Source organism: Leptonychotes weddellii, chromosome 4 (assembly GCF_054177405.1).
Source record: "Leptonychotes weddellii isolate Sample4059 chromosome 4, ASM5417740v2, whole genome shotgun sequence".
NCBI classification, from domain to species: Eukaryota; Metazoa; Chordata; class Mammalia; order Carnivora; family Phocidae; genus Leptonychotes; species Leptonychotes weddellii.
The window spans coordinates 95,185,504-95,211,207 of record NC_138372.1 but is presented as its reverse complement, the minus strand read 5'-3'; the positions used below and the strand labels follow the sequence as shown (position 1 = coordinate 95,211,207).

The following is a 25,704-nucleotide window of genomic DNA, read 5'->3' as shown; positions in this document are numbered from 1 at the left end:
ATCCCCTCTGTCCGAGTCTCAGCGACTGTCCGAGGGTCTCTCCATCTCGCGCCTGGCTTTGGTCTCAGGCTCAGCCTCCCGGCCTGGCCCTCTCGGTGGGCGGTGCTCCCGACGCCCCGCCCCCAAGAAGGACTATTGGTGAAGAGGTGTCGAGAAGGCGGTGTCCAGCCAGCTTCCGAGAGCCGGATTGGTTGCGGCGACCCAGAGGCGGGCTGGAGGCGGGGCCAGCCAGGAGGCGGGCGGGGCGGCTGGGGCCCGGCCCAGAGCCCCGGGCGGTCGCATTGTTTTCCTGCGCGGAGCCGCGGCGGGAGTGGGGGCTGCGACTGGGACCCAGGACTCGCCCGACCCGACTGCGCCCCGGAGGTCGGATCCGAGCTCCATCCCATTCGGACGCTCGTCACGTCTCGCCAGAGCCCCAATCACGGATTGCGAACTCGGCGCGGTGCGGGGCCGCTGCCCGCCCGCTGCGATCTCGGTCCCGCTGACCCGGATCTCGGAGCAAGTACCCGGGAGCGGGGATGGGGTTGCAGGGAGGCGAGGAATAGCGGGGGCGCCGCAGGCTGGGGACAACCTTCCGAAGTGCGAGAGGGACCCGGGGAGGGTGCCAGCGCGCTGTGTGCCTGCCTGACGGAGAGGGTCAGCGGAGTTGGGGTGCACGGAGGGAGGAGGGGACCGTGGCCGAACCCCGTCAATGCACTGTTGGGCGCAGGGTCCGGGCGCCTCTTCCCACCGGGTTTCTCCGAGTCACGTCCTCTGGGTTGGGGAGCGCGAAAGGCGATTATTTGAGGCACGCACCGTACAGAAGGTGGAAAACCTGGTCCCTTGACTCCCCAGCAGGGAAACTAAGGCTCTGAGACCCGCGGAGAACTGGACCCTCTCGATGTCCCTGCAGGGATGGGAAAGGGGACGCGTCGTTCCTGACTATGGTGTGACGGCTGCGCCTCTGTCCTTGTGCAAACGGGAGTCTGAGCACCTCTCAGGGGGTTGGCTTGGGCAGAGAGTCGGGGAAGGGGGGCCCCAGAGAAACAACAGCCCCCGTGCCCTTCTCCTTCCTTCACCCCACTCGCCCCGGGGCTTTGTTAGACCGGGGTCTCCGAAGGGCGAGAGCCTGGATGGCGACTGCACCTTGAGCCCGCGGACCCCGCTCAGCACCGGCCCCAGGCCTGCCCTCGTCGGTTCCCAGCCTCTGGCCCTGCTTCTCTGGCCTCGGAGACCCGCCTCCGCTCCCCAACCCGCGCTCCCATCCCCACTCTGCCTGCGCCTGCAGGCCCCTCCAGCCCCTCCTCCCGCTAACGTGGCTCTGGGACCCGGTCCCGGCCCGGACTCTGCTACCCGCCCCTCTCGGAGCCCCAGATCCAGTGAAGGGGAGACACGTCGAGCCCCTGGCCCTGGGCCCACCTTATGCCAGGGTCTAGACACCTGGATTATCCTCGCTGGGGGCTGGGTGGGAGGGAGGGTAGGTTAGGAGCCAGGGGCTGAGGGTGGGGGAAATGTCTTGGAGAAGGGAATGCGCCTTCAGCCTGTTCCTCAAGGATTCTCGGCGCGCCCCTCACCCCCTCTACCTCTCCTCTGCTCCCCCAGAGGAAGGTGGACTGGGGCGGCCAACCAGCCTGAGAGCTTCCTGCTATTGTCCCCAGTCCAGTCTCCCCTTCTCCATCCCTTCCCCAGCCCCCCTAGACTCTGGTTATGACTCTGGCTATGACCTGGCCACTCCCCAGAGGTGGCTGCAAGGGCCAGGAGGAGGAGAAGGGCTGTTTCCTCTCCCAGCAAAGGGAGGACCTTGGAGGGGGGGATAGAGACGACCAGGCCTCCCCCATTTGCTTCAGATGGGGGGAATTATGCAGCTGGGATTGGTCCCAGCAGAGTAAGCCTTTCCCCAGGCCCGGGGGTGGGATGGGGACTGCTTAGATGCTGCTCCTCCAAAAACAGATAGGGGAAGCCCTCTTAAAGATATATCATACTTAAGTCTAGGGGGCCAATGCAAAGGCCAACCAAGTGTTTTCAGAGGCTGGACTAATCCAGTCTAAGTTGGGGGGTGGGGTGCAGAGACATTGGGTCGGAGGGAGGCAGGACCTGCTCTCTCAGGGAAGAAGGAAGGGGCTGGGGTGCTTGCTATCAGAGCATTTTGCCTAGAAATGAAGAGCATGTAAATGAGATGCAAATTAGCCTCTATTGTCCCCAGCTAGGGCGCTTTTGCTAAGAAGGCTGCTGGATTCTCAGGGTTTTAATGTGGGAGTGGTCATCATGCCCCCACAAACTCTCCCAGTCAACATTTTCCTCAAGACTGGTCCTGCAGTTCCAGGAGTTTCTGGCTAGGGGCCAGCCCCAGCCCCTGTCCTCACATCTTTAGGCATGAAGCGGCCAGCACCTTTGTAATCAAGCTCAATGTCAACCCCCCCCTCCCCTCCGCCACACACACACACACACACACACACACACACACACACACACACACACCCTCTTTCAGGGCAGCATGTCCCCTTCCCTAGCCTCAGTAGACTTCTCCTGAATTTTCACATTTACTTTTAAGGGATGTGGTAAGGAGGTGTAACGAAGCCTCTTCCCTCCTGTCCCTTCTTCCATCAGGTCCGAGGTCTCCTACCCCCCTCAAACCCCCACAGGAGTCACCACCCCAGGTAAGGAAAGGGCAGCAGCTCCTGAGGGCAGGAGATGGAAGCTGGCATGGACTGGGAGCAGGAAGAGGGTCTGGCTGTTCTCCCCACTTGCCAGAGACCAAAGTTGTTTCCTGGGTGAAGATACCAGTTGCCCAGGGCAACTTGGAGGGGGAGGATAGGAGACTGGCTGTGTCCCTTTCTCTTCCCTTGGGAGCAACAGCATCCGGAAACTGGGGGGGGCGGGGGGAGGAGCGGTGTTAGGGAGGCTTGGCCTTTCAGCACCAAGGGGTCGTTAGTTAGCTGACTGCTCTGCCCCTGGGGAGGGGGTCATCATTAGGTGTTCCTACCCCTTCCCCTCCTCCAGCCCTCTCGGGACCCCATCTGATGTCAGCCTCCCCACCAGTGACGCTGGATTGGGGGTGGGGTACACTTGGGTCCTGGCTCCAAGAGTGGAACTGGGGAGATGGAATGGGCTGGGCCTGGAAGCCCAGGGTCACTTCTTTAGGGGACGTGGTAGAAAGAGCACGTAAGGATTGGTGAAGAATAGCTGTCTGTTCACAGAAAGGAAGGATTCTCACCCTTCCTGCCCTGATTTCGGGAGCTCTTCAGCCCCTCACCTCAATTTGAGGGGAAGGAGGGCAGGAAGCTGGTGTCCACCTCCCACTGGGGTTCCACCCAGGGTCAGCTGGGGGTGGGTGGTGGTGCTGATTGGTGGGAAGGAAGGCTGTCTCACATCCCTTCCACCATATCCATCTTTTCCTGGACTTTGGGTTACCGTTGCCTGCCTGTCGTTGAATTATTTATATTTCCATTTTGAGGCAGCCCATAGAGGGAAGGAAGGGAAAGAGGGATATACGTGTTCAGCCATTTCTCCTCACCAGTATAGCCAGTTCCATCCCTGGCTCCTCATAGGGGTGGTTCTGCTCTTCCTCATCAAGTACATGCACAGGTTCTTCGGAGCCACGGAGGGAACAGGGGGCTAGAGAGGCTGGGAGGGGGCACAGTGGTCGGGCAGACAGCTGCAGCCAGAGCTAAATTTAGCCTCTGATCTGGCTTTGATGCAGATTCATTTTTGGCTAAGGCAGCGCCCCCCCCCCACTCCCCTCCCTACCCAGCTTCTCCCTAGCAATGGCAAGGTCCCTTGAAGCATGAACTTAGACCAGGACAACGACCCCTAGGCTTCCTCCCCCCACTCTGGGCTTCCTCACCCCTAGAGGGGGTGATGCTTCCTCGCAGCTGCCTCTGCCCGGGCACAGCGCCTGCACGGCTCCCAGGGTGCCGCAGGGGTCTGTGCGGGAGGGGGAGGCAGACATGGTGCCCTCTTCCTGCTCCCAGTGCCAGGGGGGGTCACTATTTATAATTTTAAGGCTTCGGCGTCTAATTATAACTGAGAAGGGGTTAGCAAGAGGGGGCCAGGCGGTGTCAGCTACCGAATGTCCCAGGCCCAGTCAGGAGAGAAGAGGCCGAGTGAGAAGGCTTGGCCGGGGAGCGGGTGTGTCCTGTCCTTACCTGGGGTCAGCCAGTTTGGGCCAGCTGGAGGGGGAAAGGCCCTGAGCGACGGCGACAGCTGGAGGCACCGAGGCAGTGCCAGAGAGAGCGTTGTTTCCCCCAGCCCGCAGGGTCTTCTGGGGATAGATCAGGGGAGCAGCCTGCCGGCGCTGAGGGTGCAGGATTGGGCCCCGTCCCCGACTTTTCTCTGTCTCCTTTCAGGGCCGGCATATGGGTGAGGGGGCACCCCCTGGGGCCTGAGCTGCCCCGCACAGGATGCCCCGTGCCCCCCACTTCATGCCCTTGCTGCTCCTGCTGTTGCTGTCACTCCCCCACACGCGGGCTGCCTTTCCCCAGGACCCCCTCCCTCTGCTGACCTCTGACCTGCAAGGTGAGTGCCCCGCCCCGTTGTGTGAGCTCGGGAGGCACGGGAGGTGAGGTGCGGGTGGCGCCTCCCTGCTGGGCCCGCTTTCTTCACTCTGAGGCAGACGCGGCCAGACCACACCTTAGCCGGCTTGAATCCTGGCCAAGCTGCTCGGGAGCTGCAGGACCTCGGTTGAGTCGGTTCACCTTTCTTCGCCTCAGTCTCCTCATCTGCAAAATGAGGATAACAAAGAGCATTCTACCTCATTAGAGTTATGTAGGGATTAAGTGAGGTCACCCACGGAAAGTGCCGAGAACACTGTCTGGCCCACGGTCAGTGTTTTCTGTGTGTTCGCTCTTATTATTAGTTACACCACGAAGGCTCGGGCCGGTTCAGTGGTGCCCCACACCTCCCTCTCCACCATTTGCACCACAACTAAGCCGAGGTCCCACTGTGAGGGACACCATAGACCCACTTTTTTTCTGAGAAGAAAAGAACTTCATCTGTTTGCAGGTTCCTGTTATTAAGGTAGGATTTAGAATATTCTAAGGATGAAAGAACTGCACTTGGGTCACTGGGAGTAAGTGTTGGGGGGTAAGAATCGCACTTACTGGGGCGCCTGGGTGGCTCAGTCGTTAAGCGTCTGCCTTTGGCTCAGGTCATGGTCCCGGTGTCCCGGTGTCCTGGGATCGAGCCCCGCATCGGGCTCCCTGCTCCGCGGGAAGCCTGCTTCTCCCTCTCCCACTCCCCCTGCTCGTGTTCCCTCTCTCGCTGTGTTTCTCTCTGTCAAATAAATAAAATCTTTAAAAAAAAACAAAAAAAAAGAATCGCACGGACACGTGCCGAACGCCGGCCTAAGCCCCGTCCGAACGTTGGAACACCTGTCCTGAGCTCTGAGCTCCCTCGGAGTGCTGGCGATTGTGGCTGCCACAGGCGGGCCAGTGGACGCCGGAGTCGGTCAGAGGAGGCGGGAAGCGGGGAGGGCTGAGGTGGCCTCCGGAGAACCTCAAGGGCTGGGAGAAATTGGAGAAAGTGTTCCAGACAGGAACGATGTGGGAACGAAAGGGGAGCCCTTGCCCCACCACGCTTCCGAGAAGGGGACTGAGTTCAGCTCTGCAGTCAGACAGACCTGGATCGCAATCCCGGTGCCAGCCACTTCCAAGCTAAACGAGCTATGCAAATGCTTTAATGGCTTGAAGCCACAGGCTCCTCATCTGGAAAACCGGGCCACTAGTAGTAGTACTTCCCTCATAGGGCTGCATCAAACGCGGCGATGCTTCTCAAGTGCGAACACAGTGGTTGGCAGAAGTGCTCAGACGTTATTTTATTCGTAGTTGTATCAACAGCTTTGCTAATACCTCACAACTCATCTCGCTCATCCACGATGTCCATTGCGGGGCTTCATCTGGTTGGAAAGGGTATTGAGGGAGTGTGTGGTGTGTGGCTGGCCCTCAGCACCCGCCTCTCTGTGTCTTCTAGGTACTTCCCCATTATCCTGGTTCCGGGGCCTGGAGGATGATGCTGTGGTTGCAGAACTTGGGCTGGACTTTCAGAGATTCCTGACCTTGAACCGGACCTTGCTAGTGGCTGCCCGGTAAACTGACCGTGGCACAGTTGTGGGGCCGACATGCATGCTCCTGGGCAGACATGGGACCTACATGGCCACTGCAGCATCTTGCAGGGGACACATGCAGGTGTATAAGCCATGGGACATGGACATGCTTGGACCCAGAGCACAAATGCCAAGGCATGGAGTAAGGGGGATGATAGAGGGCAGGAGGTCTGCACTGTTTGTCTCTGAGCTGCTGAACCTGAGCAGGGTGGGCGCTAAGGAGCTCAGGTGGGGTGCCTTGGCTTGCTTGGCTCTGATCCCTCCTTACCTGTCCCTTCAGGGATCACGTTTTCTCCTTCGATCTTCAAGCCCAGGAAGAAGGGGAGGGGCTGGTGCCCAACAAGGTGAGGGGCGTGTGGGAGGAGGTGCAGGCATGGAGATGAGGCTGGGAAAGGTCTGGTGGGGGTCAGGTGGGTGGGAAGAGGAATCCAAAAGGAGCCATAAAGTGAGGGGGCATCCAGGTTGCCCATGATGTTCCCTCCTCTACTTCTCCCTTCAGTATCTAACATGGCGGAGTCAAGACATGGAGAACTGTGCTGTGCGGGGGAAGCTGACGGTGAGGAGTGGGATGAGAATTTCGAGGGGAGAATTTCCCGCCTCCAGGCTCTGTCCAAGCGGTCCTCCACTGTGCCCACTTTCCCACCCACTTCCATCTCAGACCACAGGAGGAATGTGCAGGAAAGGGGATGAATAATTTTCACTTGCCTTCACGGAAAAGTGAGACTCCCAACAGGCCAAAGAATTTGCCCGAGGTTGCAGGGCAGTGAATAGCTTACTTGGGACTTCACCCCACATTGCTCTGACTGGCTCCAAGGAGGGAGCCTTACTCCCCGTGTCCCCTGTCCCACTCATAGGGACTCCTGTCGCTGACCTAGGATTTTGGATTCTCTAGGACGAGTGCCACAACTACATTCGTGTTCTCGTTCCCTGGGACTCCCAGACACTCCTTGCCTGTGGAACAAACTCATTCAGCCCCGTGTGCCGCAGCTACGGGGTACGAAGGCAGAGGCGGGTGGCAGCAGGGTCAGGATGGGAGTGGGAAGAGAACCCAAGATGGGCAACCAGTTTGGTGGGGACGGGCCAGCCGGGGTGGAGGAACGGGAGTGCCGAGTGCAAGGGTCCAGAGGGGGTGGGGGAAAGAGGCAAGGGGACGTGAGGGAGTGGGCTATGGAGCCAGGCTCCAAGACTCCAAGGACTCCAAGACCCTGCTCCCTCTGCCTCCAGGTAACGTCGCTGCAGCAGGAGGGTGAAGAGCTGAGTGGGCAGGCCCGATGCCCCTTTGATGCCGCCCAGTCCAACGTGGCTGTCTTTGCAGGTGTGTGAGGAGCAGGCCTGTGGCGGAAGGGGGCTCGCACCTTAGCCTTTGGTCTTTGCCCACGCTTCTGAGTGGAGGGTTGAGGTAGGGGGCGGGGCCAGGCTGAGGGAGGCAGGGGCTAGGAGGCCCGAGAAGAGCCAGATCCTTGGGCCCTCCCCTGACCCCACCCTACCCACCACTCCAGAGGGCAGCCTTTACTCAGCCACAGCCGCGGATTTCCAGGCCAGTGATGCTGTGGTCTACAGAAGCCTTGGGCCTCAGCCCCCACTCCGCTCGGCCAAGTACGACTCCAAGTGGCTCAGAGGTCAGGGCGGGCCTGGGGGAGGGAGGCTGCTCTTGGGGAGGAGGTGCAGGGGGAGGACTGTAGCAGGGAGCAGGCAGATGGCGGTGGTACTGTGCATGTATGCAAAGGCAAGAGGCTGGGTGGGGCCGGGAGTTTCTGAGCGTACCATTTCCTGTCTCTCCCCTTTCAGAGCCACACTTTGTCCACGCCTTGGAGCATGGAGACCATGTCTACTTCTTCTTCCGAGAGGTCTCTGTGGAGGATGCCCGGCTGGGAAGGGTAAGGAGGTGGGCAGCTAGAGGGTTCTGCCTGATCCTGAGGAACCAGTCAGAGTCAGGGGAGAGCTCGTGGCCCTAATGTCCACCACGCAATCCCCTGGACTCTGAGCCCCAACTTGGGAGCAGCCCCCAACCCTCTGCCCCCACATCCATCCTGCTGCGTCCCTCATCCTTGACCCAGTCCGATCTACCACACTATACCCTTCCTTTGCTGTGGCCCTGGCGTTTGTCCCTTGGTGCTCCAGCACTCCAGAGTCCCTCCCCCACCTCCCCCCACCATGCTCCGCTTGCCCTGAGGGCCTCACTGTTCTCCGCAACCCCCCCCCACCCCCGCACCCTCCTCTCCTCCCCCAGGTACAGTTCTCCCGAGTGGCCCGTGTGTGTAAGCGTGACATGGGTGGCTCGCCTCGGGCCTTGGACCGCCACTGGACATCCTTCCTGAAGCTGAGGCTCAACTGCTCTGTCCCTGGGGACTCTACCTTCTATTTTGACGTCTTACAGGCCTTAACTGGGCCTGTGGACTTGTATGGCCGCTCTGCTCTCTTTGGGGTCTTCACCACCCAGACCAATAGGTTAGTACTAGACTAACCAGTGTGCTCCAATCTGTCCCTTATCCCACCAGCGTCCAAGCTCCCCTCTCAAAGCCCCTATAGTGAGGGGAAACTCCCTTCAAAGCCAGTTTGCTGTTCTGCTCTTTCTTCTCCCAGCATGGCCCCCAGGGGCTGCCTCGCCCTCTCAGGCTCCACCCCCTAATATGGTACTTAAGGGTAGCTGCCATGTCTCACCTGGGAGGAGCTGTGCTATCCCTTCCAACACCTAGCCCACATCTTTCTCTGGCTCCTTCAGCATCCCTGGCTCTGCGGTCTGTGCCTTCTACCTGGATGATATCGAGCGTGGGTTTGAGGGCAAGTTCAAGGAGCAGAGGAGTCTGGATGGAGCCTGGACACCTGTGTCTGAGGACAGAGTTCCATCCCCCAGGTACCCAGGATGGGAGTGGGTTTTGGGCGGGGGGACAGAAGCAAGCGGTGTGTTCCCACATGGGATTATGAAGAGAGGGTCTATGGGATTATGGGGAGGGGGCTCAGTGGGTTGGCGTGGGACTGGTGAGCTGTAGAGAAGGGGCAAGCGGTAGTGTGAACGTCTGTGTGAAGGGGGAGGGCAAGGGTTACCAGTCGTGTTTGAGAGCAGATGGTGGGGGGCACGGAGCCTAACTAAGCCCTGGCTCCCTGTCCTAACACTGTCCCTTCCCATGCACCTACCAGGCCAGGATCCTGTGCAGGAGTAGGTGTGGCTGCCTTGTTCCCCTCTTCTCGAGACCTCCCCGATGACGTCCTGACCTTCATCAAGGCTCACCCACTGCTGGACCCCGCTGTGCCACCTGCCACCCATCAACCTCTGCTCACCCTCACCAGCAGGTGTGCTACTAAAAAGACAACTACTGCCCACGCCCCACGCCCCACGCCCCACGCCCCAGCCACTCTCCTTCTCTGACCTCACAAGGTAAGTCATATTGGGAGGAAGGACCTATGAACGTGGAGGGAGAGAGGTAAGAAGGAAACTCTGGGCTGGGGGAAGGACCCAGGAGTGGGAGCCAGGATACATCGGCTGTCCTTGAGACACTCCAGCTTCCACCAGTCAGGTGGCCCTGACTGAGGCCTATTCCTCCAGGGCGCTACTGACCCAGTTAGCTGTGGATGGTAGGGCTGGTCCCTACAGTAACACCACAGTCCTGTTCCTGGGCTCCAACGATGGGACCGTGCTGAAGGTGCTGCCCCCAGGGGGGCCATCTGGCAGACGTGAGCCCATCCTGTTGGAAGAAATCAATGCCTACAGCCCCTCCAGGTGAGGCCTTGGTCTGGCAGTCACCGCCCCCGCAACCACCTGCAGAGCAGGAATGGGAAGTGAGGTGGTAGGTGGGGATGTGAGGATGGGGTGGGAACTCCACTGGCTTCTGATGGCCAAAGCTGTAGGGTAGAGGGGTTTGGCAAGAAGCTAGACTAGTGTGCTAGGGCAGCCCTATGAGCTGTAGTCAGTGCTCGGGTGCCTCCCCACCTTCTGTTCTTTAACTGACCCAGGGAGAAAGAAGCCTCCCCTGCCCCATCCCTGAGTCCTTCTGGCCTCCCCCTAGGTGCCGTGGGAAGCGGGCCGCCCAGACAGCACGGCGGGTCATAGGGCTGGAGCTGGACACTGAAGGTCACAGGCTCTTTGTGGCTTTTTCTGGCTGCATCATCTACCTCCCTCTCAGCCGGTGTGCCCGGCACGGGGCCTGTCGGAGGTGAGACGGGCCGAGGGCAGACCTGCCTGGGCCAGCAGGAGCACAAGAACACAGGCATGGGGGGCGGCCGGGGAATGCAGGGGCTGGCGGGAGGGAGGGCTGCCCCAAGCACTCTGCAGGCACTCTCCAGGGCCTAGAATAGGAATTGGGATAGCACAGGCTGGCACTATGGGGCTAGGGTCCTCCTGCAGGCCAGGGTGAGAGCTGGAAGGGCAGGGCCACGGGATGTGATTGGAGTGGAGAGCCTCACATGACTCCATTTTCCGCAGGAGCTGTCTGGCTTCTCAGGACCCATACTGTGGATGGCACAGCTCCAGGGGCTGTGTGGATATCAGGGGACCTGGTGGGTAAGTGAGGGGCCCCCAGATCTCCTGAGGAGAAAGCTCGGTCCGCACCGCTAGCAGAGGAAGCTGAGGGCCGGGGTGGGGGCTGCGGGCAAGATGTATGACTGCACTAAGCCACCACCACCCCTGTCCTAGGACTGATGTGGATCCAGCTGGGAACCAGGAATCCATGGAGCACAGCGACTGCCAAGGTAAACGGAGGGGAAGGGGCAGCCATGGCCGCAGCTGCACGCACCTCTGACGGCCAGCAGCTACCATCCCAGGTGTGGCTGTCCGTACTTCTGTGGCACAGTCGCCCCCTTCGGCTCTTCCTGAAGCTCCCCCTGCCTCCATCGTCACCCTCTGTCCCCCTTCTTCATAGATGGAGCTACTGGGAGTCAGTCTGGCACAGGCGATTCTGCTTATGGTGAGTCTGCCTATCCCAACGCCATCTTCCCTTGCTCGGCCCACGCTCACCCAAGTCTGTGCCCCACGGCAGCAGCAGACACTGCACACGCTGAGTCTCAGAAGAGGGTTAGCATCCTCCAGATACCCCGCATATAGCCAGTGCTTGGCACACAGTAGGATGCTTAATAAATAGTTTTTGAAAAAACAAAACAAAACATGAAAGAATGTCCGGCATGGTGAGCCTTCCCCCACCCTCCAGAGGAAAGTAGAGGCTGGAGTTCTGGACCTTTGGGTTCCAAAGTGGGGGCGGGGTGGGGAGGACCTACCGAACGGGTGTCAGCGGTGGAAGACACGAGCCTCACTGGCTCTGACCTGGTCTCTGTCACCAGTGCTTCTGGGTCCTGGCCCTTCCCCTGAGACCCCCAGCCCCCCCAGTGATGCCCGCCCCCGGCCCCAGTCTTCCACTCTTGGAGCTCACACTCAGGGTAAGGGGGCTGGCTGGGAGGGATAGGAGTGAAGTGTGGGGCTGCTGAGTCTGGAAGAATTCTAAGCCCCTCCCTGACGTGTTTGGTGCTCACTAATGCCTGTTTGGAGCCTCCCCTCCCCAGAGCTGGGCATCTCGGACCCACGGCCTTCTGCACTGGCAGAGTTTGGCACTCGCTCTTGGCATGGCTACAGGGGCCAGAGCTGGGCTGGGGGCTGTGTGTGAGGTCTAGTGTGCTGTGCTGGGCTGACTGTGTGTGTCGAGGGCAGGGGAGACCATTCTGAGGACGGTCAGCCTGTGCTGGGGTGAAGCTGAGCAGCAGAGAGGAGAAACTCGAACTTGCCCTCCCATGCCCACCTACCTGTCTGAGCCTCCCTCCTCCCTCTCGGTCAGCAGGCGTGCGCCGGGACCTCCCCCCAGCCTCAGTCTCCCTCTCCGTCCCCATCACACTCCTCCTGGCCTGTGCTGCTGCAGCCTTCGCCCTGGGCGCCTCAGTCTCCGGCCTCCTGGTCTCCTGCGCTTGTCGCCGAGCCCACAGACGTCGGAGCAAGGACGTCGAGACGCCGGGGCTCCCGCGCCCTCTCTCCCTTCGCAGCTTGGCCCGGCTGCACGGTGCGGGCCCAGAGCTGCCGCCGTGCAAGGATGGAGACGGGGCGCAGCCGCCCCAGCTCTACACCACCTTCCTGCCTCCCCCCGAGGGCGTAGCCCCGCCGGAGCTGGCCTGCCTGCCCACGCCGGAGTCCACGCCCGAGCTGCCGGTCAAACACCTACGCCACGCTGGGGGCCCCTGGGAGTGGAACGAGAACCGGAACAACGCCAAGGAGGGCCCCGGCCGCGCGCGGGGCGGAAACGCAGCGGGCGGCCCCGCGCCGCGCGTGCTGGTGAGGCCGCCACCGCCGGGCTGTCCCGGGCAGCCCGTGGAAGTCACCACCTTGGAGGAACTGCTGCGCTACCTGCACGGCCCGCAGCCGCCCAGGAAGGGGGCCGAGCCCCCGGCCGTGGCGGCCTTTACCTCGCGGGCGCTCCCGCCGGAGCCGATCCCCACCCCCACCCTCTTTGCGGGCTCCAGCCTCCTCCCCCGGGAGTGTGGTCCGCCGCTGAGGCTGGACGTGCCCCCCGAGGGGAAGTGCGCGGCGCCCTCCATCCGGCCCGCGCTCTCCGACCCGGCTCCCCGGCTAGGGGTCGGGAGCAGCCGGAGGATGCCCTTAACCACGCACCGTGCACCCCCCGCCCTGCTCACTCGGGTCCCCTCAGGGGGCCCTTCCAGGTACTGCGGGGGTCCCGGGAGACATCTCCCGTACCTGGGCCGGCCGGAGGGGTATCGGGGCCGCGCTCTGAAGAGGGTGGACGTCGAGAAGCCCCAGCTGCCCCCGAAGCCTCTCGTCTCACCCTCCTCCCAGCCGGCTCTCCCCAACGGCAGCCATTTTAACTTTTAAAGGGAGCTGCGCCACGTCCTCCAATGGCGCCCTTGAGGCCCGTGCCCTCAAAGGCCAAGAGCATGGACGCATCTCCAAGGACAGATCCCCTCCCTCTCTCCGTGTTCCACACCTCCAGCCTTCCTGGACTCTGAGAGTCTCCCGGGGTCCCAGCCCGCCTCGGGTTTATTTATTGACTGTCTTTTCCCCCTGTCCTCGAGAGAGGAGTGGGAGGTGAGAAGCTCGCCCCCTCGGTGAGCCAGCTTTTCGGGGGGTAACTGGCGCACTCCCACTCCCCCCTCCCTCAGCCAAGCTGCCTTAACTCGCCCCTCCGGGCTTCCTCCATAGACTGGGCCGCGGGCGGGCCGCAGGGCGGACGGACAGACCGACGGAGCTGGGGCCGCGCGCGCGTTGTGTACAGAGTCCTCGGGCCTCCCGGGACGTGCCTCCTCCTACTGTGTAGGAGCCTCCGCTTCCCAATACAGCTGTGTCCCCGAGCCGTGCCTGACTTTCCTAGCGGAGGGGGCGGGGCGGGAACCGGTCCGCTCGCTAGGCGCCTCTGCCCCCGAATCTCTCTGCCTTCGTCTTGGCCTTGCACTCTCTCCCGAGTAATTGGGATGGCTGAGGTCCCACCGGGGTTAATCAGGAAAGGTTTCCTGAAGGAGGCAAGCGAAGAAATGGGTGTGTGGAGATGAACCAGGGCCCAGGAGACCCACGGCAGAACTTAGGTGGGGTGGGGAGGGCACCGGAGCTCGTTTCTGGATCGAGGATGTTTTCATAGCCTGTTCCGTGGGGGTGGGGGGAGGGTATTTTTTGAGAAATAAAATGAAGCTGCAGCGCAAGTGATTTAAGTTTCACAACAGGAAATCTTGTCCTAAAGAATTTGGAGAGTGTGGGTCGCACGATGGGTAGGCTGCAAAGAACAGCAAAGGATTCAGCCCTATTGGTGGTAGGGGCTACCCTTGCCAGTTCCCTAAGGAGCAGTTAATTCCCTTTCTCAGAGCGGGAGGGGGTGTAGGAGCGCGTGTTTCCTCGCACGCATGCGTAACCTCTTGTCTCGGAGTCTCGGGCCGCGCTCCAGCCCCGCGCTCCGAGGATCAGCTAGCTGGTGCCTGTGCCGTCGTTCCTCCGGCCAGAGCTGGCTGAAGATACCTGTCTGTTATCCCGGGGACCAATGGGAGGGGCGGACAGGACCTTCTGCCCCGCCCACTACCTCGAGTTTAAGGACACTTAGAGCCACGCGCGGGCGGTGGGTGCTTTTGGGATTTACAGGTTCGGGTCTTTACCGGCGCGTGGCCGGAGTATCCGCTCAGTTGGGAGCCCTAGGCCGCCGTTCCACTGGTGCCGCCTGGAGGCCGGCCCAAGCCCTGCAGCTAAGGAAGCCTTGGCAGTCCCTTTCCCGGTTCGCCACCGGACTGCCTTGAGCGGGAAACCGCTGAGAACAATTTGGTGAAGAACCGTGATTGTGTCTAGCTCCGCCCTTATCTAGCTCCGCCCTTATTACCTGTAATCCTGACAAGTCAGAACTTTGCCCTAAATCTCAATTTCCTCATCTGAAAAATGGGGTTGTTTGAGAGGCTCAAGTAATTATATGTAAAAATGCTTTTAAAGGAGAAAGCATGGTACCTTGTGAGATGTCGATTCCTCCAAACCCATGCTTAGGTGTCCTAACTTTGCGATCTACCAAGCAATCTGTTTCCTTTTGTATCCTTACAATCTTCATTTATAGATTTTACCCTCAAGGTTTTTTTAAAGTCGCTCTCCGAACTTTGCTCACACCTTGTTCTGCCAGATTTGTTCCCCAGGCTACCCTCTGCTTGGAGCTTGTTTCCCCAGGTTGGAGAGATCCTTTAGGTCTTAGTTTTCCCCTCTTCAGATGTCTTACTTAAACCAAGATGCTTTTTTTTTTTTTTAAGATTTTATTTATTTATTTGACAGAGAGACACAGTAAGAGAGGGAACACAAGCAGGGGGAGTGGGAGAGAGAGAAGCAGGCTTCCCGCGGAGCAGGGAGCCCGATGCGGGGCTCGATCCCAGGACCCTGGGATCATGACCTGAGCCGAAGGCAGACGCTTAACGACTGAGCCACCCAGGTGCCCCATTAAACCAAGATGCTTTAAAACCATTGCTAGTTTTCTAGATAGTGAAGAAGAGCAAGGAAGGAATAGAGCAACTTTCTAATCACCTGACTTCATTATCCTCTTCAAACCAAGGTGTTAAAGCCAGGACAAAGAAAAATGTTAGGGGAGCGCCTGGGTGGCTCAGTTGTTAAGCGTCTGCCTTCAGCTCAGGTCGTGATCCCAGGGTCCTGGGATGGAGCCCCACATGGGGCTCCCTGCTCGGCGGGAAGCCTGCTTCTCCCTCTCCCACTCCCTCTGCTTGTGTTCCCTCTCTCGCTGTGTCTCTCTCTGTCAAATAAATGGATAAAATCTTTAAAACAAAACAAAACAAAAAACAAAAAAAGAAAAATGTTAGGGCTGCAGCGTTTCTCAGCCTTCTGAAGGACAAGTCTCACAAATACTTCCGTTCTTGCCCTGAAGGTGGTCACGACAAAGGGGTAAATGATCTCTAGGTTTAAATACAGACTCAAAAGAAGTTAATCTTGTGACTCTGTGCAGACAACAGCAATTTACAGGTTAAAGTCCTGGTTTCATTTTAATCAAGAAGGGTGTTCATTTACAAAGTATGGCGACTTCTCTAGCCAAGAGAGCCTAAGCTGGACTCTCAGAACCTTCTCAGGTCTAGTGAAAGCAGTTGTGTTGCAGTGATAGCAACAGTCCTTGGACTCTGCCACTTAATAGTTTTGTGCGTGACTAACCTCTCTGTGCCTCAATTTCTTTTGTAAAGCATGTAAAGGATATATGCCAATAGGAGGTTATAAAGCAGCATATAAATATATAGGTTTAAATTAAGTGCTTTGTGAGAAAAGGTTATTTGCCCCAAATAAAGTAGACTACTATGAAGTATGCAATTCAATAATACTCATGAAATACTTTATCCTGGTAGAGAGTGGTGAATAATAAACTAAGGGAATGAATTCAAAGAAATTACTGTCCCTGACAACAGAGGGATAAACATGACCCCTTAATTTAAGGATACTTAAATACTTAAGGATACTGTTGATACTTTTTTTAAATTATTAGTTCAAACTTTGTCTTTAGAAACACCAGCATGTGCCAACAAGAGGATAAAGTCCTCACCCTGAGGGATTTCTAAGCTGATTTCTCAGAGGCATCCTGGGAGGTTATGGAGAAACCATGGCCCCAGTAGGCAGAGTCCATCAGCTTGTGTAAGACTTTGGGGATCTGAAACACAGAAGGTTCCACAGTCACAAAGCTTGAAAAGCTGTTCAGCGCCTTGGGTTCTTTAGGAGCTAAGTCATAGGAGCCTGAGCTATTACTGTCTCTCAGATTTCTGTCTCCTTGATGCCACCACCCCACACTTGGGAACCATACAGGTATGAGTCACTTTCTGCTACTTAATCCAGCAGATGACCTTCAGATATGTTGACTTATAAGAATTTAAGGCTACATATATGAGAGTAAGGTTGAAGTACATGGATAAAATATGAAGCCTATGAATCCAAAAGATTGCCTACCTTTACCACACATGTATTAGGGTCCCAATAGGAAATAGACAACATGCTCAAAATAATGAAGGGCTGATTTTAAAAAGTGTGGGCAAAGGATAGGTCAGTAACTGGAGGCGAGTAAGAGCCTTAGGCCTGAAAAGACAAAGGGAGATAATGGGTTATTTGGAACTGGAAGGAGAGGCTGCATTAAGAGGAGCAGTGACCTTTAATCAAAGGATACAGCTAGGCCCTGGGGACTCCAAGGAATGGAACCTGGGAAATCCACATACTGATTTCAGTTTTTTCAGATCTCCCTCCAGTCTCCTGCCAGAGCCCCCTATTGGCTGAATCAAAGTGGAAGCCCAAAGTGAGGGAGCCCATTGATGAAATTCATGCAGGTTAGCTCCCAGGATAGAGAAAAAGATTTAGAGGGAGGAGAATAATCTGGAAGGGAAGACAGAAGCTATCCAGAATACCTAGAGCTGAAGACTGCATCCATTCTCTGTGAGAGGTTATCTTTGACTCTCCTTCCTCAAGTATTGCTGGCCAGCAACTTTGTGGAGATGCCTCCTGACTTAGTTTTGGAGCAAAACTGACTTTGAGGAGTTTGCAAAAAAGCTGCTTGAAGTTATGTCACCCCAGTTTCTTAACTACCTGCCCAAAGTCAAGTAAGATCATATTCTGATTAAAAGACAAACTACAGCAGAAAGAACACCAAAAACTGTGTAGAAATTGTAGTTTTAGAAAGAACAATTTTTTTTTTTTTTTAAGCTGAGGGACTCTGGGCAGTCACAAACTGTTGTGTGTGTGTGTGTGTGTGTGTGTGCGTGTGTTTAATCTATAGTCTGAAGATAATACATACCTTGCAAGATAGGTATGTTTGTGTGTATGTAAAATGATGAGCTCAATGCCAGACATATAACAAAACTTTAATGCATAGAGGGGCACCTGGCTGGCTCAGTCAGTAGAGCATGTGACTCTTGATCTTGGGTCATGAGTTCAAATCCCACATTAGGTGAAGAGCTTACGTAAAAAAAAACGACAAGGGACGCCTGGGTGGCTCAGTTGGTTGAACGTCTGCCTTCAGCTCAGGTCATGATCCCAGGGTCCTGGGATCGAGTCCCACACCGGGCTCCCTGCTCGGCAGGAAGCCTGCTTCTCCCTCTCCCACTCCCCCTGCTTGTGTTCCTGCTCTCGCTGTCTCTCTCTCTGTCAAATAAATAAATAAAAATCTTTAAAAAAAATAAAATAAAATAAAAACTCTTGGGGCGCCTGGGTGGCTCAGTCGTTAAGCGTCTGCCTTCGGCTCAGGTCATGATCCCAGAGTCCTGGGATCGAGCCCCGCATCGGGCTCCCTGCTCGGTGGGAAGGCTGCTTCTCCCTCTCCCACTCCCCCTGCTTGTGTTCCCTCTCTCGCTGTGTCTCTCTCTGTCAAATAAATAAATAAAATCTTAAAAAAAAAAAAAACTCTTTAGGCATAGAAGCTACTGTTATTATTTATAATATTGGCTCCTCAAATATCACTTTCCTTTACAGTAAGAACTTCCTTAAACTTTAGGACTGGTTATGGAAGCAGAGTGCAGCCCCACACCTTGCTCAGGGGTCCTTTACAGTCTTTTTCTTTTCTTTTCTCTTTTTAAAAGATTTTATTTATTTATTTGACAGAGAAAGACGCAGCAAGAGAGGGAACACAAGCAGGGGGAGTGGGAGAGGGAGAAGCAGGCTTCCCGCTGAGCAGGGAGCCCAATGCAGGGCTTGATCCCAGGACCCTGGGATCATGACCCAAGCCAAAGGCAGACGCCTAACGACTGAGCCACCCAGGCGCCCCTACAGTCTTTTTCTTTAGAAAACATTTTTTTAAAAAACTATTTATTTGAGAGAGAGCGAAAGTGAGCGAGATCACAGAGGGAGATGGAGAAGCAGACTCACTGCTGAGCAGAGAGCCCAACATGGGGCTCAATCCCAGGACCCTGGGATCATGACCTGATTCGAAGGCAGACACTTAACCGAATGAGCCACCCAGGTGCCCCCCAAAAACATTTTTATAACACGTATACTTAAATTGTCTACTGGGCATTACTATTAATTTCCCAGTTACCCAGTTCCATTTTTTTTTTAAGGTATCCCCTATAGTCTTAACAAACTTACTCTATCACCTATCAGATATCTTGCACAAACCCTATACAGGTATGTGGTTATCATGAAGTTGCTCCCACTTCACCCTTCTCTTGTATTTTCTACCTACTTATCTTGGAGTAAAGCGCTCATTTTCACAGAGGAAATCTTGGGAAAGTTGCCTTCATTCATGTTTCTTTCCCATCCTTTAAGAATATTACCCTTCGGGCGCCTGGGTGGCTCAGATGGTTAAGCATCTGCCTTCGGCTCAGGTCATGATCCCAGGGTCCTGGGATCGAGTCCCGCATCGGGCTCCCTGCTCAGGGGGGAGTATGCTTCTTCCTCTGCCTCTGCCTCTCTCTCTCCCTCTCTCTCTGACTCTCATGAATAAATAAATAAAACATTAAAAAAAAAAAAAAAGAATATTACCCTTCAGAGAACTCTAGGTTCCTATCTCCCCAATTCCCTTCCAACTTTCCCACATTCCTGATGGTTTCTCTCACTAGGATTTTAATTCAATAAGACTTTTAGTTCTTTGTTTCTCAAGCCTCAAGTCCCTGCTCTTGTTCTGTTTTCTTTGCCTGCTCTTTTCCTCTCAACAGAACAAAGACTGTACACGCATTTATGAGGTACTCTGCCAGTTGTACCTTATTAATTAATATGTGTACCGGATTTTTTGACTATATGTATTTACCAAAAAGCAATTATCTATATGTAGCCTAGTACATGGTAAATGTTCAATTTCCTAAATACTGACTTGGAGATTCTAGTTGTTGAACACAGATGCTTACATGTCTTTGACTTTGGTATTCCCCTCCTTTTTTGAAGAAAGGCATCCTTATTGCCAATGGAGCAGCTTTTGAGAACACTATACCCTGGATGAGGATGAGGACCCCATCTAGTCAGCCAGATGAGTCTCTTCAGCCCTGGATATCAGTGGGGTTTGTGCTACAACCACACTGCTACTCGTATTTACTTAATAAATGTATGCTGAATTGGACTGAGATAGCAACAAGCACCTTATTAACTAAGAATAGCTGAGGACCCAGCAGAGCAAATCTATTTCCAAGCCTCCCTGAACCTGATGGCCCATCCTTTCCCCACCAAACCTTTCTTAGCATTGATTTTACTCCCACACAAGGCACAGAGTCATTTCCTTCAGCTACTTGGCTCTTCTCCTGGTTGTTTGCTTTTGGGAAGGGAGTGGGGGATGACAGAAGGGAGGTAGATGTAAATCTAACAAACCAGTCTAAAGCTCTCTCCATTCTCACTTCAGTCCTTACCTCCACTTGCTCTGCCTATTTCAAATAACCAGTAGGAGCTAGGGTAAGGAAAATGCAGAGGGTGTGAATAGGTTAGAAGAGACCACAACAGGGGAAGGAAGACCCCTCACACACAAACCTGCTCCATCCTCATTAGCTCAGCTAGACAGAGAAAACTTCCTATTGAGATTTATCTGTGATCAGGGACTAGGTACAATTTTTGCCCAGGAGATGGAAAAAACTTTCAATGACACTCTGAAATGGTAAGACTTTGACATTTTATTAAGAAACATCTTTATTTTAAATGATAGTACAAAAATTATATATATAATATAGATCTGTATAAGTGTATATACACACAAATGATCACCCACACACACATACACACACCCTTCCTCATCAAAATCAAATCCTATTAAAATCCTAAATAAAAAAAGAGAAGTATATTTAAGTTTTCTTAAAACACACTGTACATAAAGCTGTCAGAAAACCTGAAAAACTGAGGACATTTTGAGAAGAATCTAGGGACCCCACCCACCCTCTTTCTCTCCTCCTCCAACATAAATGGCCTTGTCAGGAGGACAGGCCACAGGACAAAGCCAGAGAAGGGAGCTGCAGTCATTATTGTTGGTCAAGGAAGATGCCTGAAACCAACTAGGAAGCACAGGATATAGGGTATGACCTAGATTAATTCTCAGAAACAAACCACTTCAGAATAAACAGAAAATGCATGTAATAGGGAAGGAGGGGAGTGGAAAGAGGAAAGACAAGGCCCATAGATTAGAAATGACCAACTAATTAAGCTCTAGTGCCTGGGAAAGACTCAGTGAGATAAAAACAATGGGGTCACAGAAGCAGAAGTAGTTTAGAGGGGAAAGGGCGAGGGGGGGGGGCGGGGAGAGATAGGGAATCACAATTTCCTGCCATTAACCAGCCAAATTGCTACTGTAGAGTCTAGGAATGTCACCCCACCCACTAATCCTAGAGAGGCTCCAAAAAAAAAAAAAAGGCAGCAACAGAGGCTCAAAGCTACTTAATTCAAATTCATCCTTCTTATTCCTGCTCTCTTATTAAATATATTGGCATAGGAAACAGAGTACCAACTCCGAAAATATTCATCACATAAAATGGAGATAGGTAAGAGCCCTGAACAGCATATAGGTGGTGCTCACATATTCCATTCTAAAGCTCCTTTTCTGGCCATACAGAGATGTCTGCACAAGGAGGCCATTCTCCAGTAAATCTGGATAAAAACCGACTTCTACTCAATACCCAACTTTTGGGAAGAGTTTACTATATGCCTGAAATTTTCTAGCTCTGGAGATCCATAATGATGTTTGTTAGCAGAGAGCCACACAAACTTTCTCAAAACGATCATTTCTCAAAAAGATGAGATTTCGGGGCACCTGGGTGGCTCAGTCGTTAAGTGTCTGCCTTTGGCTCAGGTCATGATCCCAGGGTCCTGGGATCGAGCCCCACATCGGGCTCCCTGCTCAGCGGGGAGTCTGCTTCTCCCTCTCCCACCCCCCCTGCTTGTGTCCCCTCTCACTGTGTCTCTCTCTGTCAAATAAATAAATAAAATCTTTAAAAAAAAAAAAAAAGATGAGATTTCTAACCTGGGAAAACAGATGTACAGAATGCCTGCTCCTTGTGCCGTGACCCCTTTATCTAAGGTTTCTTTCCTGTTCTGAGGTGTAAGAGAAAACCGCTGCCTAGAGGAGTGCATAGGAGGCTTGCTCTGAGAAAGGCAGCTCCGGCTTTACCCCTGACACTGCTCTGAACCGTTTAGCTCCCATGGTGTCATCATGCCACATGCTAAACAAATCTCTGTAAAGCCACATACTGGTTCTCCCTGGGGTTTACACCAGTTAGAGCACACCTCTCAGAGAAGGGCCAAAGTAAAGCTTTTTCTTCCTCAGCCCCTTTAGTGAAGCCACAGAAGCCCTCTTTAGCGTGTTTAATGAAATGAAAATATTTCCAGGTTATGCCAGGTACTTTACTACACTTGATCTTAGCCAAAAGGCCGAGAAGCGATACCAGGTACTTTAGAGCTGAACCTTAAATAAACAAAAAGTGGGAAAATCCGTATGTATTTATAAATGTACACACCAATATGCACCCAGCAAATGGGTATTAGAAGTGCCCTGGTCATGCAATACCGAACTTTGACTGTAGAGCCTTCTGGTAAATTCATTTCTTTTACATCAATATAAAGAAAGAAAGTACTTTTGTATGCCATAGATTTCTAACATTACTGAGCAGACACAAAAATTTTAATAATGCAATGGTAAGGCTGAAGAAGGGGGAAAGCCAAAGCCAAAAATACACATGGATCTGACAGAGAAAAAGAACATCTTTTAAGGCACTGAGTTCAAAACAGAAAACCTAAAGTCAAGTTCTCCCATATCTCCATTAAAAAACCTCAACTCTGCCATTACAATTAAAAGATCCCATAGAGGTAGTGATAGGAAGGGAACTGTACATTTTATATTTATAAGTAATTTCCCTGAAGCTAAGAACAAGAACAGAAATATTAGGACTTCTTTCTTTCTCTTTTTTCGGGGAAGACTTAAGACCAAAAGGCAAATGTAGAACCTAAAATTCATAAATTAATACTGATATTGTTAAGGCAGCTTTATTTTAAAGTAGGCAATCATCCTAGGTTCCAGGTTTCTCCTGCTTAAGTACCAATTCTGAACCACCTGTCTGTTATTTGATTCTCTGTAATCCAATCTCGCCAATAAACCAGTTGGGATCCATCAACCCAGAAGATCTAGCAACATTTTCCCAACTTCCACTGCTGATCCTGAAAGATGCAAAATCATAAAATGGTATTGCCATTAATGCATTTAATATTTCTGACTACTTCAAGGAATCCTGACCTGCCATTTTCTCCATGGCAATACAACTGGGGATCAGGGGTGCCTGGGTGGCTCAGTCATTAGGCGTCTGCCTTCGGCTCGGGTCACGATCCCAGGGTCCTGGGATCGAGCCCCGCATCGGGCTCCCTGCTCGGTGGGAAGCCTGCTTCTCCCTCTCCCACTGCCCCTGCTTGTGTTCCCTCTCTCGCTGTCTCTCTCTGTCAAAAAATTAAAAAATAAAAAATTTTTTAAAAAATAAACAACTGGGGATCAAATCCTATTTCCCTTCTCTGGGATGCTAAAAGGTATTTCAAGTAAATAACAACAAATACCTTTTTGGTACTCTTCCCTTTCCAGACATTTCTCTGTTCTCTTTCCCTAACCCAACTCCCTATCTCAGAGACTCCATCATCAAAAATGACTTGGACTGTATTAGAGATTTTTCTAGGTGAGAATGACAGCCTCCTACAGAAAGAGAATAATAATAATTTCTGAACAGTTCCCCAAAACAGTAGGGACTCTGTATGCTCAGCAGGGAGTGCTGGATGGCAACTCCTGCCCCTAGTCAGAAGCTACCCCAGAGAGAGAGGTGGCTGGGCCTGGATATCCTCTGCAGAGTTAACCTCCACCCCCTTAACAGGCAAGGGGGGAAAAAAAAGGAATTGAAGTCAATATATACACAAAGAACATAAACCAAACACATCTAAAATGACACTTGGTCCCTCTATCTCTATAGTTAAGCTAAGGCTCTGAAATGGCACATAATAGCAGCTTATTGTTAGCACCTGGTTCACAAAGGGACTCAGAAAAAAGAAAAACATGGCAAGCTGAAAAAGGACAATTTGACAGCAGATGGCACAATTTCACCCTAGCCCTTACCTAGGCTTCTCGTCATCCCCCAAAACCAAGAGTAATCTCTCAAGTCCATGGAGAAAACCTAGTTAAGGTGGCCAATAGCCAAGATTAATTTCAAACTGGTATTTTTGCTTGTAAGCCTCTAATAACAAATTTGTCATATTTGGTTTGGCGAGTTGTTTTAGGTCTATTTTGAGCCCCACATGATTCTGCACCTCTGGAAAACTGCAGCAAATTACTTCACTAATCAAGGTAAATAGAACCATGTTAACTGTCAAGTTTTATTCCAAATTAAAAATGTATGTTTTCCCCATGATTGCTAATTAAGAAAACTGTATTCTAAACAGTCATTCAAATGTTTACTTGGCACATCCTCTGGTTTCTTCTTCTAATTTACAATAAAGCAAGCAAGCAGGTCTAGAAAGATGGGGGCCCAATTTCAAAGACAGTAACTTCTGTAATGTAACCTCTCCACAACCTCTCTCTCTCCATCCATATCCCCTTTCTTTTAAAAAAACTCCAAACTGGTGCACAAAGAAAACCCAGCAACAAAACACTTTCCAGAAGTGTCTAGGCAAAGGGAGCAGGCATAGTGGTAGGGAAGGAAGTCAGGCAGATGAAGTCACTGAGCCAGAATTTTTGGTTCCTTACTTTATGGCACTTCTAGTTTTTCACTCCCTTTGCCAACACACACTGAGCACCTATAAGGCACAAAAGCTCTGCACAAAACCCAACCTTAAGGAAACAGAACCATTTGCTCATCCCAAGTCAAATAGAAACAAAACTCCACCAACACCCTCAGGACTCACCCCTCCCCCGACTTCTTTTTTTGCAATGAAGAGGGTACCATGTAAGCTCCACAGAAAGGCACACTTAGAAAACTCAACAAAATTTTATAAAATTAAAAAGTTGTTATTAAAGCTTGACATTATAGAAATAAATGTTTGGAAGCAAGTTGTTCTAGCAACAGACTATCCTCCTGATTTCAATTTTATAAAATCCAGCCAGAGCAAAGTTTATATCTCAAGACCAGATTGTTTCATAACCTCACAAGCCTCTTTCTGGCCACTTTCCAGCATTGTGGAAGCACAGCCTGGAGGATTTTGGATTTACATACACTTCTCCCACATAAACAAGTTTTCCTTCCTTTCCAGTTTTTAAATATTCCACTTCAGTTTCTTAAACTGGCATCTAACTTATGGACACATAATGGATGCAGAATTAGGCAACTATCAATTTCTTTTCAGTGAAATTAATTCAGGATAGAGGGGAATGCCTGCTCCTTTGCAAGTGGAATTTATTTCTTTCTCTTCCCAAAAGCTTGCTTCTAATCCACCTCCCAGTTAGTTTTCTTCTCTACCAGGTACACGTCATAAATCTAAGGCAAATTTTAAGGTCACTTGACGGTACACTTATTAAAGGCTCTGTGTGTCTCTACTAGGAATGTTATCTTAAAATCTTGATACAAAGTCAGTTATTTAAAACACAATCAACCCACAATATCCAGCATTCTTTTACCTCTAAGCTTAAAGCAATGATGTGAGCTAAGAAATTTGGTTCTTGTTCTTTTGGTCCCTCAAAAGAAGTATTCCCTAAATTTGGCTTTGAATTTTCCAGTTGCATAGCAAGCCTTCCTGAGCCCAAGCACTGTACCCTGCTATAGTTTTCTTCTTAAGGACATTCTTAATTTTTATACAATGTCCTGTCCTCTGTATTTTCTTTTAAAAAGAGGAAAAAGATGGACACAGTACAAGTTGTGGCCCTTGCACATTAAGATGAAACAGTTTCCAAGGAAACTCCAGGATGAGGCTCCATGGTCCCTCCTGCCCCAGTCACTTCTGTGTCTCTCTCTTCCATCTCCCCCTCTGTAACTACTACAGCATCTACCTCCGCCACCTCTTCAACCATGGTGAAATCAACTCCATTGGGCTGTTGTCGGGCCATGGCCTCTAGCTTGAGACGGTACTGTTCTGCCTCCTGTTCTTTCTTTAGGAGCTGGTGTCGGTATTCCTGAGCTCTTCGATTGGCCTCCTGGAGTTGCTGCTGGAGCAGCTCTCTTTCAGTGCCCTCCTGTAAAGGTAAACCATGTCACCACCAGGTAAGAATTCCTGATCCCAGAGTATCCAGAGAGCAGACAAAAACATAAAGAAGGGTTCAGGCCTTAAAAGTTTTGGCTTTTGA

At 52.8% G+C, this 25,704-nt stretch overlaps 2 protein-coding genes and 1 pseudogene across 15 annotated transcripts in view; 1 reads left to right on the top strand and 2 right to left on the bottom strand.

Annotated features, from left to right (window-relative positions):
* Positions 1-413: 413 nt before the first annotated feature.
* SEMA6C (semaphorin 6C) lies at positions 414-13,357 on the top strand. 9 transcript variants are annotated; one of them, XM_081815901.1, is made up of 20 exons: positions 414-498; positions 2,587-2,636; positions 4,326-4,494; positions 5,947-6,061; positions 6,360-6,423; positions 6,579-6,635; positions 6,972-7,073; positions 7,304-7,394; positions 7,579-7,698; positions 7,868-7,956; positions 8,310-8,527; positions 8,802-8,933; positions 9,218-9,370; positions 9,624-9,797; positions 10,084-10,230; positions 10,500-10,577; positions 10,710-10,765; positions 10,936-10,980; positions 11,351-11,446; positions 11,842-13,357. In XM_081815901.1, the coding sequence occupies exons 3-20, from the start codon at positions 4,380-4,382 to the stop codon at positions 12,879-12,881; spliced, it is 2,892 nt and encodes a 963-aa protein (XP_081672027.1). In that variant the 5' UTR covers positions 414-498; positions 2,587-2,636; positions 4,326-4,379; the 3' UTR covers positions 12,882-13,357. The 9 variants fall into 9 exon arrangements, with proteins under 9 accessions (XP_081672027.1, XP_081672030.1, XP_081672031.1 ...); XM_081815904.1 differs by lacking the exon at positions 7,579-7,698; XM_081815905.1 differs by lacking the exon at positions 10,084-10,230.
* Positions 13,358-20,066: 6,709 nt separating this feature from the next.
* Positions 20,067-25,704, bottom strand: part of GABPB2 (GA binding protein transcription factor subunit beta 2) — a 32,182-nt gene continuing 26,544 nt past the window's right edge. For all 6 annotated transcript variants that reach the window (XM_081815934.1, XM_081815933.1, XM_081815930.1 and 3 more), the window contains one exon: positions 20,067-25,593. In XM_081815934.1, coding sequence (XP_081672060.1) covers positions 25,294-25,593 — 300 coding nt within the window. In that variant the 3' untranslated portion in view covers positions 20,067-25,293. The remainder of the gene's footprint in view (positions 25,594-25,704) is intronic.
* On the bottom strand, positions 21,756-21,842 carry LOC115944884 (U2 spliceosomal RNA; annotated as a pseudogene).

Bases quoted from the DNA above. Each gene is read 5' to 3' on its own strand.
- SEMA6C (XM_081815901.1), top strand. From the start codon at position 4,380: ATGCCCCGTGCCCCCCACTTCATGCCCTTGCTGCTCCTGCTGTTGCTG. The intron at 9,798-10,083 runs GTGAGGCCTTGG...GCCTCCCCCTAG, and splicing joins AATGCCTACAGCCCCTCCAG to GTGCCGTGGGAAGCGGGCCG. The intron at 10,231-10,499 runs GTGAGACGGGCC...CATTTTCCGCAG, and splicing joins CGGCACGGGGCCTGTCGGAG to GAGCTGTCTGGCTTCTCAGG.